At 39.1% G+C, this 12330-nt stretch overlaps 1 protein-coding gene across 2 annotated transcripts in view; it reads left to right on the forward strand.

Moving 5' to 3' along the window:
• The window catches only part of LOC137283495 (tuberin-like), a 141600-nt gene that overhangs the window by 115010 nt on the left and 14260 nt on the right, over positions 1-12330 (forward strand). Inside the window, exons 36-37 of one of the 2 annotated variants that reach the window (XM_067815025.1) lie at positions 3098-3130; positions 4940-5031. In XM_067815025.1, coding sequence (XP_067671126.1) covers positions 3098-3130; positions 4940-5031 — 125 coding nt within the window. The remainder of the gene's footprint in view (positions 1-3097; positions 3131-4939; positions 5032-12330) is intronic. The other variant, XM_067815024.1, reaches the window with a different exon arrangement.

The raw sequence follows: 12330 nt of genomic DNA on the forward strand, positions 1-12330 counted from the left end.
GCATTTTAGCATTTCACTTACCTTCCATTCATCAAATCTAATACCATATTTGAACTGGAACCATTGCTAGTAACAATTTGGAAATCTGCTGTATGTGAAATTTAAATTTCGCTCTTGATTAGTGTCATATTATCTTTCTCAGAATCCATCATGATTTTAAATATTTTGTTGACTACTAATTTTATGGTCAAACTACAAATTTTGGTCCGTGAAGCTACTTTTTGCAAGAGTTTGAGGTAGGCATCTGTGGATTTGAATCTGAGGACAATTGCCCTGATACCATAAGGCACACTCATCCTAATGCCTTTTCTACTACATAACTGTGGTGTGGAATGAGCCAATATGGCTCAAACTAAAACCGGTTGTTGACGTCACTCGTCAGGCGTCTGTAAATAATCGAGTCTGGACCAGACAATCCAGTGGCCAACAACATGAGCATCGATCTGCGCAATTGGGAACCGATGACATGTGTCAACCAAGTCAGCGAGTCTGACCACCCAATCCTGTAAGTCGCCTGTTACGACAAACATGGTCGCCTTTTATGGCAGGCATGGGTTGCTGATGGCCTGTTGTACCCTGGGACCTTCATGTGTCCATGTTGGAATGAGTCCCTTATCCTTACTCTAACCCTGACCCCAAACCTGACCCTACACTTGCCCCAAACCTTACCTCAAAACCCTTTGAAATAATTCCATTAAATAGAATACACTGACACAAGTGGCACAAAATGACTCATGTGTCCGATGTAATGCATTCTTACTGCCTCAAAGAAGAAAACATTCTAATAAACTCCATTGTTGTGTAATGATGCAAATTATTGAATGAAAAAATTCTCAGAAAATCAAAGTGGTGTTTGAGAGTTCATCCATCTCTCCAGCAAGAAAACATATGTGTCATCGATGCCAGACAGACAGACGATGACAGTGATTGCAACAGTGAGACTGACAGTGAGGAACCAGCCCAATCCCCAACCTGACTTGCACAAGCCACCAATGCCTTGGATGTCCTGACTCAATTTGTGGAATCAAGAGAGGAGGTCAAGTGACACAAGGACTTGTTATGTATCAAGAGTGGTTGACCAGTATTTATTCATTTCTTTCATGATGGTATGTGATGACATGCCCAACTCAGATGTGTCGATATTCGGATAAGTCGATATGTTTTCCTTGTCCCATAATATTGAGACAACAGTGTTTGACTTTACTGAATATATTTAAAATGAAAGTGCTTTAATAAACTGGCACTTTCTGTGAAATGCCTGTTCGCTGTCCATGTTTAGCACTCCCTATATCACTTGTCTTATTCATTGACAATGCATATATAGACAAAAGTACACTGAGATGAGCATTCGGCACACTTGAAAACCAAGCAACAGTGACTGACATCAAAGAGTTTGGGGTTTTATTGTTGTTTTTTTGTTTCACAAATGATGTCACAATGTGTTGTGATTGTAATTTGTATGTAATGTCTGTGGTGCTGTATCCTACAGATGAAAACAGATGCTACCAGACTTGTTCATGTCTCCCTCATCATTCTGGGGTGTTGCCAGGACAACTGCAACTGAAAGAAACCATGCAACAAAAATTTTGGGAAAGGATATCAGATCACAAAGAAGGAAAAGCCAGGACCAAAGCAGACCTTGTCTGCTCCCAGACTTCACCATAACTGGCTATATGGACCACAAATTTCCTTTATGGATGCCGGTTTCAGGTATTCTTTTTTTATGCTGATTTGTCCTATGCTGATGTCACTGTTGCCATTGGCCAGCCAATCTGACAGCATATGCAGACAACTGTTAAGTCTTTACAAAAGACCAGTGCATCAACATAGGCATAAAGACAGGATATCACCTATAGTTCTACAAAGACCCCCCTGGATGACTCATCCTGTAGAACTTTTCTTTCACCTCCATGACTCCAAGCTTGCAGTATCAGTGACAAGCTCCTGGACAAAGTAGGCTGTTGGTTTCTTCAGATTGTTGAACAGCTTGTTACCCTCCTGGTTCCATAGAAGGATTCATCAGTTCTCAGGAGATTCTCCGCTGGGAATACCAGAGAGGACGTTGGATAGAATCAATTTGGAATTTCAGCGTACCTTCTCCATAGGAAATTCTGTTTGACTGTTCACAGTGATCACAGCTCCTATCCTCACCTATCTCCATCTTCAGTGCATTCAAATCCATGAATACTTGGACAACTTCCTTTGTCCCAATGTAGACAATTGAGGAAGTTATGAGATTACAACTGTTTACAGCTTTCTTCACCCATTTAGGCCTACTGGTACATCAAAAATACAGCTTATGTGAATGCAGAACTACATTGAGGCCATATTCAGATATACTTCGGGACTCAGTTACCCCCAAAAGGACCATTATCAGGATGTGCAGACTCAGTTCTGAACTATCAGCACACACCTCAGGGATTGTATGTCACTACTTGGGTCTCTTTCTTTGATGCAGGATCTAACAGCTAGTGGCATCTGCAGCTCTGGTATATCCTTGATTGCATATCACTATCAAGAGACACAGCTGGATTCATCCCAGTGTTCAGGGACCTGAGATGGTATAGCCAGTCTGATAACAAAATTCATAGGAATCCAGCCCAGATGCCCTGAGATATCATGGATATCTTGACAGTATAGCCAAGGCGGTTTATGATTCTCAGTCTCTTTAGCAGAGTTTATACTTATATGCAGGGATCTCTATCGGGGAATATGTTTGATTTCATTGGTATCAAGGAAGAGGCGCTATTGTCAACCATTGCTTTCAAGCCACATTTGATGGCTTTCTAGGCTATTTTACACAGACATGCAGTGTTACTGATCATCATATGAAGCAAATGCAGGTCTGTTAGTCTTAATTAACATTTAGCCCATGTTGTTTATGGATACAAGCATGCATCCTTTAGAGTTCTGCATGTTTGTAAGATCATAATTTCAAATGTACAACGTTGTAAGTTAGTGGAACATTTTGGTGAGCCAGAGAGGTTTGTGACTGTTGCTGGCTTTTGTTTGAAGATGTAGTTATTCAGAGATTATCCTTGTAATGATCCTGTATACTTTCCTGTCTGTCAACATGGGCCACACTTCTCTGTTTTAGAGCCATATGAGTTCACGGGCCAAATATCTACAGGTAACCTTTTCTTTCCATCAGTACCCTGAATGTGCTTCAGCCTGCCTGCTTCTTCTGCTTGTTGCAACATGTCATTGATGCAGACTCTGTTAAATTATAAGAACACTGTGATAAAATACTCCCTTACACTCTTGTCAAGTAGCTGTAACATTTTACTGATATTTTGTGAGGATGCTGCGAAAAATATACTTACAGAAAAATTTTCATGCTACATTTTAAAATACTACTCATGTAATCAAGCAAGTATTATTACAATCATCAAATATTATTTCTATTTCCGGCAATCTCTCAGAAACAGTTATACCATGAATGTTAGTGTTAGCAGACCCTATATCTCCTTGTCTGTGCATTGTCCTGACTTATGCACGAATGTTAATGTTAGCAGACCCTACATTTCCTTGTCTGTGCATTGTCCTGACTTGTACATTCATGTTAGTGTTAGCAGACCCTACATCTCTTTGTCTGTGCAATGGTATGGGATATATGCATGTCTGGTAATGTCAGGGACCATTCAGCTCCTGGCTTGTGTGGTGATGGAATCATGTCTGTTGGTGTCACAGACCCGTCAGTTCCTGGCTTGTGTGGCGTGGGATCTATCCATGTCACAGATGCCATAGCTCCTGGCTTGTTTGGTGTGGGATCTATCTTTGTCTGTTGGTATCACAGACCCTTCAGCTCCTGGCTTGTTTGGTGTGGGATCTATCTTTGTCTGTTGGTATCACAGACCCTTCAGCTCCTGGCTTGTGTGGTATGGGATCTATCCATGTCTTCAGCTCCATGTTTGTTTGGTATGGGATCTGTCCATGTCTGGTAATGCCAGGGACCCAACATCTCCTGGTTTGTGTGGCGTGGGCTCTATCCATGTCTGGCAATGTCATCCTTGTGTGGTGGTGGGATCTGTCCATGTCTGTTGACGTCACAAACCCAGGTTTGTGTGGTGTGGGATCTATCTATGTCTGGTAATGTCAGGGACCCTACAGCACCTGGCTTGTGTTGGACAGGTTCTGTTCATACACGTTACAATGCCTTCTGATGTTATGTATATACAGAATGACTTCAAAACCCTCACAGAATAAATATGTCCACGATCCCAGCCAACTTTTTTCTAGTTTTGAAGCATTTTGGGTACCACATTGCTTGAGTTGTTTAAGATATGTAACCCACAGGTTTTTGAAACCAAAGTTTTATTTAGCTGATGTTGTTTCATTTGTCACCTACACCCAAGCTGCCTGCAGTCTTAAACATATGCTAACTTTCAGTGCAACCACATCTACCATGTGATTTGTGATGCAACCTTAAAAATCTGCTTTCCTTGCATGCTTCTTCAGCCTTGTCATCTGATGTAGTCTCAAACATGCTAACTTTCCTTGCGCTTGACACTAGTCTTGTCATTTGTGGGATATATCTGTACACAATGCTAGCTGTAGGCCAGTCAAATTAGCCATTTTTCTTCTTTTTATGAAGAAACGAAACTTGGCATATATATTCTATGGACTTCCTGCTTAATGTAGTAAAAGTCCCCCAAATCCCATTTGAGCTTTATCCACAGTGCATATACAAACATGCATACCCCACGATAATTTGTCTTGAAAGAAAAAGAAAAGGTTGCTTGAGGTTGCAATGTTTGCACGTGCATTATGAATTTAGTTCAAGTGGTATTTTAGGGGACTTTTAGTATGTTATGTAGGAAGGTTAGTAGAACGTATCTGCCAAGTTTCATTTCTTCATTATATTTTTTCGATCCCCTCCAGTTTGTAAATGCAGTTCTCTTTCTTATCAGCTGTTGTCTCACTTGTGTTCAATTTCCAGATATTGCTGACATCCTTGGTCACACAGACACCAAGATAATCTCTGACAGCAGCCTGGCATTGCTTGTCCGACAGATTGCCATGCATTGCAATGTGAGTACCTCAATTTACGTCCTTCCATGTGTCATATATAGTTTCCTACCAAAAACTCAAAGACTGTTTAGTATTTCTTGACTAGACCTGCTCAGGTATGAGTTAATCTAGTGGCAGTTAGAAATGTTTCATCATTTTTTTCCTAGTCTTTGCAGAATAAATTCCAGTCAATGGACCATTGACAGGGAACATATTTCATGTGATCAGATGATGGCCTTCAGCTAGATATGTTGACACCACGGCCCATAAGAATGTTGTAGGGGAGAGTTAGGGAGGAAGCACCCTTCCATGGGTGTTGGTTTGTGGGGCCTCACACAAGAAAATTTGAAATTTGTACATGAAATGATGATTTGAAATGATCTGAGGCCATGAATAGATATCAAATCCCTTTCAGAAGTTTCTGGGGCTTTATGGAACTGACCTTTTCAATTTCTTTTGTAATTTTCATGATAATTCACTATGACAGGCAAGTGAGCAGCATACAGTCATGTCTCCATTCTAAAGAATAGACATGCAGTGAAAGAACCTTTACTGTGTGACTAGACAATTCCATCTATTTGACTACAAGTCATTACCATGAACATGTAACACCTGAAATGTCATGAAATGTCAAGTTAAATGTGGGATTAAACCAAGCAATTAAACTGGCTTCATATAAACTGTATATAGGCACTGTATGTATATGAACTTGCTTTGTGTTTAATCAGTGTTATTAATTTTTTTCAAAGTTTCATTCAATAGTGTTTACAATAAATTCAACAAATTTATGTTTAACCCTCATCTGTTTACCTCTATTGTCACCAACTTGTAACAAACCTAATAACTAACTTGAAAAGTGCTATTTCTTGAAATTTGCTTTTAATATATCGTAATGTTTTTGCAGGAGTCTTGTCATCTTGTCAAATAGTTCCATTCCTTAAAAATGTCTGGCAATTTTATGCCCAAAGATTATTTTGAATACCAGGAATTATTTGAAATTGCACAGAATTTCATAAATAGTTCCTGATAAAATATTGGTTTCAGATATTATTCTTCTGATCACAACACCAAAATTGATTGAAGTATTTTATTGTGTATTTTTAAGTGAATCACTAGGAGATTTAGAGGAACCCATTGGCACACCACATCAGATTGCAATTTCCACCTTAGTTGTCAAGAAAATATACATATGGTAATAATACTCTCTGTATATGTAATAGTGTCTTTCAGAACAGGAGATAGAATAAATATTTAGTGGGAAATTGTTATACATCTCAAATTTCATTTTTCTTTTTATTGACCATGTTCATTTCAACATTTGTGCATGAATCCCACAATGCAGCATGGCAGTCACATGCACATTATACTAGGCTGGCTCTTATACTCAATATAATAGTTGGGCATTTTGAATGTTCAGTTGTGAAGACTATTGCTACATCATGGAACCACCGAGGGATGTATTGTGGATTGACTCCCCAGACATATGCTGAAAAGAGCGGACTGACTCCCCAAACTTATGCTGAAAAGAGCGGACTAACTCCCAGACTTATGCTGAAAGAGCTGACTGACTCCCCAGACATATGCTGAAAAGTGAGGACTGACTCCCCAGACATATGCTGAAAAGTGTGGACTGACTCCCCAGACTTATGCTGAAAGAGCGGACTGACTCCCAGACTTATGCTGAAAAGTGAGGACTGACTCCCCAGACTTATGCTGAAAAGTGTGGACTGACTCCCCAGACATATGCTGAAAAGTGCGGACTGACTTCCCAGACATATGCTGAAAAGTGAGGACTGACTCCCCAGACATATGCTGAAAAGTGAGGACTGACTCCCCAGACTTATGCTGAAAAGAGCAGACTGACTCCCCAGACTTATGCTGAAAAGAGCAGGCTGACTCCCCAGACTTATGCTGAAAAGAGCAGGCTGACTCCCCAGACTTATGCTGAAAAGAGCAGGCTGACTCCCCAGACTTATGCTGAAAAGTGAGGACTGACTCCCCAGACTTATGCTGAAAAGTGAGGACTGACTCCCCAGACATATGCTGAAAAGTGAGGACTGAATCCCCAGACATATGCTGAAAAGTGTGGACTGACTCCCCAGACTTATGCTGAAAAGTGAGGACTGACTCCCCAGACTTATGCTGAAAAGTGTGGACTGACTTCCCAGACTTATGCTGAAAAGTGTGGACTGACTCCTCAGACATATGCTGAAAAGTGTGGACTGACTCCCCAGACATATGCTGAAAAGTGTGGACTGACTCCCCAGATATATGCTGGAAAGTGAGGACTGACTCCCCAGACACATGCTGAAAAGAGCGGGCTGACTCCCCAGACTGATGCTGAAAAGAGCGGACTGACTCCCCAGACTTATGCTGAAAAGAGCAGGCTGACTCCCCAGACACATGCTGAAAAGAGCGGACTGACTCCCCAGACATATGCTGAAAAGTGTGGACTGACTCCCCAGACATATGCTGAAAAGTGTGGACTGACTCCCCAGACATATGCTGAAAAGTGAGGACTAACTCCCAAGACTTATGCTGAAAAGAGCGGACTGTCTCCCCAAACTATGCTGAAAAGAGCGGACTGACTCCCCAGACTTATGCTGAAAAGAGCAGGCTGACTCCCCAGACTTATGCTGAAAAGAGCGGACTGACTCCCCAGACTTATGCTGAAAAGAGCTGACTGACTCCCCAGACATATCTTTCACTTGCCTATCTGATGCAATGAAGCTATGCATCAAATCTTGAGATCACCATGCTTCTGACCCATTTACTTACAGGACCCTTAAACCTTATACAACTGTGCCATATCTACACCGCCTGTCATTTCTATGCCCCCACCATATATGGCAGGGGACAATCAGGTTTGCTGTTCATGTCTGTGCATCCATCCATCCATCTGTCTGTCCGTATGGAACAGGGAATGAAATCTGTCCACTTCTCCACAAAAAACACTCTGTGGAATTCAGTGAACTTATGCATGGGCTTTCTTGGGACTCAGATGGTGTGCATCTCATATTTTGTTTTTGTACGTTATTTTTTTTTGTAAGTTTAGAGACATTTCAAAGGGCGATCTTTTTGAAATTATCCTCCCTTCACTAATCCGCCGGGTGCGCTGATCCGGATGGCCCAACCTTAAACTGACAGCATGTCGTATGCGCGATGTGAGCCATACGTGTTACTATTACACTTAGAGACAGTTAACCAGTATAGCCTTCACCTTCACCGGGACCGTTCACGCTGTTGCATGAACTGTATATCTTTTTCCTTTTAAGATGATCTAGCAAGTATAATGTACTGAAATATTTTCTTTGAAACACCTGGGATAGTCATGACTGCTAATATTTCTAGAATGTATCGAGAAATAGCAGTTCAAAACTAGATGGTGGAATCAGTTGATCATCATGTTTAGACGGTGTGTTGACGTTTCGCAATCGGTATTTTAAGTTTGGCACTAGATGTCTCAGTACCATACATTTAAAACTGCAGTGTATTTTCATTGTATATGTCCTCAAATCACTTTAGTATTGCGGTCAATGTGGCTGCATTCATGTGACTCACTGCAGCGAGGAGCTGATGGGGTGCACAAAATGAGAAACACTGAAAGTCATGTTACGTAAATTTCAACAGGTCATACAACATGGGATTGAGATTTTTGACGACACAAATGTTTAGCAGTTAGAGAAGTGAGAAACAACGGTCACACAATTGTAAGATAACAGTAACGGATGAATTATGTCAATCATCACCTACATGTAGCCATGCAATTTTAAAATACGATATACATGGGCATAACTAAAATCTACATTTTTATGTCTGTAACTGTTTGTGATGCATCAAATATAAAATCACAAAATGGATAAATAATTCATAAGACACTGCAAATTTCTACATCATTTCAATTATCCTGAATTTTGGGCATAGATTTAAATGTTTTGTATTTTTTCTCAATTTTTAATATAAGGGAATAATATTAAAATATTCATTTATTAAATATAACATTTCACACACAGAAGAAGTAGTACTACTAGGATAAGAACATATTCAAGGACACTTTCCAAGTTCTGTCTTTTATTGCATAACTAAAAAAAAAATACATATATTCATACTGATTATAAATTTCAATCTCTAGTATAATAAATGGCACTGTTAAGTGTTGAAGCAACAAAGGGTTACATTTTATTGTTGTGTCTACATACAGCTTGCCTTCACAATAGTCTGGAAAAAGCTGATATTGTATTTATTAGAGCCTGTTCTTCACGTTTCGATAAAATAAATTGATTTTTCAAATTGTAACACAAATGTGTAAAAAAAGTAAGAATCTTTTCCCACTTTAAATTGTAGCTACACTGTACAATTTTGTATTTCTTTTTTTCTGATGATGATGCATGTGCAGTTTAATAATAAGTTACAGATGCACAACTTTATTCAGCCATTCTACATATTATCTGTTAAATTTGTAAAAATATAAATAAATGCATAAACATATCTTCAAAGAATGATATGGGGTAAATTTGAATTATGTCATAAAAAACATTTGATTTTAAACACATTTTCTTTGTTAATACTTAACAAACCTATATAACCTAAAGTTTTTTAATAAATGTTGCATGAAAATCATCGAACAAAGTTAAAGTTATATAATATATGGTCTGTCATGCGAAATATTTGTCAATATATTGTCATCAAAACAAGAAACACATATGTAATTCTATATCATGCACATCCTCTTGGGAGGTCAGAACTATATGTTGTTTGTTGAGACAAATCTCTGTATACGACTATATATATTAAGAATTTCAAGTTGTGTTATTTTTTTTTGTGAGAAATGAATCAATAAATTCACATATGTAAAATGACTCACAACGCTGACTGATGGACTTATTTTGCAAGGGGTGAATATTTTATTGCCAACTATAATGACTCTGATGCAACTGCTTGGATAATATGCCTATAGCACTTTTATACATAAGTATACATAAAAATATACAGTGGTGTCAGAATTAAAACCAAAATGGATTCAGATGAATGAGCTGCTTAAAACGTAATTAATATACTAGCATTACTACTACTAGTACTTACTATAGTATTCCCAGAAATTATTGAGAATCATGTTACGTCATGTAACTCATTACGTTTATTAACTTCTGGCGTTTTACTTACATAAACATGTTAAAACATCATCCTTTTACAGTCTCAGTCTTGTTTTAGTACTTTGTTAGACCTCCTCGCTCAGCAATGCATGGCTGAATACGCATAGGCACACTACCCATCAAAGTTTGTAGGTAATCGTGTGACAGGGTATCCCAATATTGGACCACCTCGGCCTTCATATCTTCAATATTTCTCAGCCCCTTTTGGTTTATTCTGTCCTTCATGACTCCCCACACATTCTCAATTGGGTTTAGGTCTGGGCTGTAACTGGGCCAGTCTAAAACTTGAACATTTTCGCCCTACAACCACTGTTTTGTGTAGCGCGCAGTGTGTTTTGGGTCATTATCATGCTGGAAAATCCAATCATCTTCATACAATGTTTGTGCTGTCGGAAGAAGGTGACCATTTAGAATGTCAACGTATCTTTCTTTTGTCAAGTTTCCCATGAAAACACACAATGGCGTCACTCCGCGAGCCGATATGCCACCCCACATGTGAAACTTCAGGCTATGTTTTGGTCGCTGGTAGATAGGTTTGACAGTATCTTTGGTCCAAATTTTCACACAATTAGGAAAAAGCCAAACAGAACTTTCATCCGAAAAGAAAACATTATCCCAATCTTGATTTTCATGAGCCCGACACCAGTTTAAACGTTTTTCCTTTTGTGCATCTTTCATCAACGGCGAGGGAATTCCACGTTTTTTCACCCAATTAAGTCTCTGTAATTCCTGCCTAACTGTTTCATTGCATACCTGAGGACTTCCTCTGCTAATCATTTCATTTCTGATGTTCTCAACACTTTTCAATTTGCCCCTACTCACAATCTGCCCAAGTCTTCGGCGATCCACAACACTGAATTTCCTAGGCCGACCTGCCCCTGCTTTGTGCTCTATCCCGGTTCCTGTTTGAATATTCTTCAAAGTTCTGTATACTGTAGGCAGAGGAATACCATGTCTACAAGCTAACACTTTAGCATCAGCCTCACCCCTTTCAAAATCATCTAGAATGAGCTTTTTTTTCTCTCTTGCTGTAAATTCTGCCATGTCAACACAGGAAGCCGTCTGCTCAGACAAGGGAGATAACTCTTGGCGTAATGAGCTGCCTTCTAAGCCTTCAAGAGTTGTCTCCCTTATTTGGTATGCTTAGTGCATAGTGAAAGCCCTTTTTCCAATCTTAGCATCATTAGAAAAAAAACAAAGATTTTCTCAATAATTTCTGGGAACACTGTAACTGTTACATTCTATACGGAATTTCTTCAATTGTCAGGGATGTGTAACAATCACAAATTGGTGGTGAGACCTTCCAGGGGATAGTATCTCCGAGTATCTCCAATTGTTTACGTTGAGATTGGTGGTAGTATGGGAACTTTAGAATTTTAATGTGGCAATTGTTAATGAATTACCGATGGAAATAACAAAGGGGTTGATAACATATGAAAAGAATTGTCATTGATACTACAACACCCAAGACTTGCACTGCCTCGTGTTCTGTCATAGGAAATACCGTGACAATATATCGATTTTTCATTGCGTTATCCGTCTTTATTTATATCATGTCAGTTTGTACTGTACATGGAAATTAAACAAACAATGCCTTTCTGACCTAAAAATCAAAGAGAAACATGGGTCAGTTAATGGCTTTTCATCATAAACAACAGTGTTTTTCAACGAGGGTGACCACTGCAACGCATTTGCTGGGTTCTGTCTTTACATGTAACAAGTTGTCGCAGCGCAGTTTGAGTCCGGAACCAGACCTGAAGCAAGGCGTTGGACCGTCGCTTATATCATTTCAAAAGGAGAGTTATCGCCCCTCGCAACAAAAAGATCGCTCATTTAGGTAGATTTTGTTGAATTTCTCTAAGATGATAGTGTAATAGGGGACCCAATGTTGAGGGTACGTTATCCACTTCTTCTCGAAAACTACTGTAATTCCTTTATATTACACATTTTATAGGGACTCTAAAGGTGTGCATCTTATATCTTGATTTTTATTTACTTTTTCAATTCTAATGGCGTTTGAACTTACATGAATTTTGTTTAATTTCTCTCTGAATATAGTGTTATAGGGGATGAAAGTCTATCCACTTGTCAAAAGCTTCCACATGTTTCATTTGGACTCTAAAGGTGTAAATCTCATACCTTGTTCAATCAGTTTTTTAATTTTGTC

The sequence above is a fragment of the Haliotis asinina genome, chromosome 5 (genome assembly GCF_037392515.1).
Source record: "Haliotis asinina isolate JCU_RB_2024 chromosome 5, JCU_Hal_asi_v2, whole genome shotgun sequence".
In the NCBI taxonomy this organism is placed as follows: domain Eukaryota; kingdom Metazoa; phylum Mollusca; class Gastropoda; order Lepetellida; family Haliotidae; genus Haliotis; species Haliotis asinina.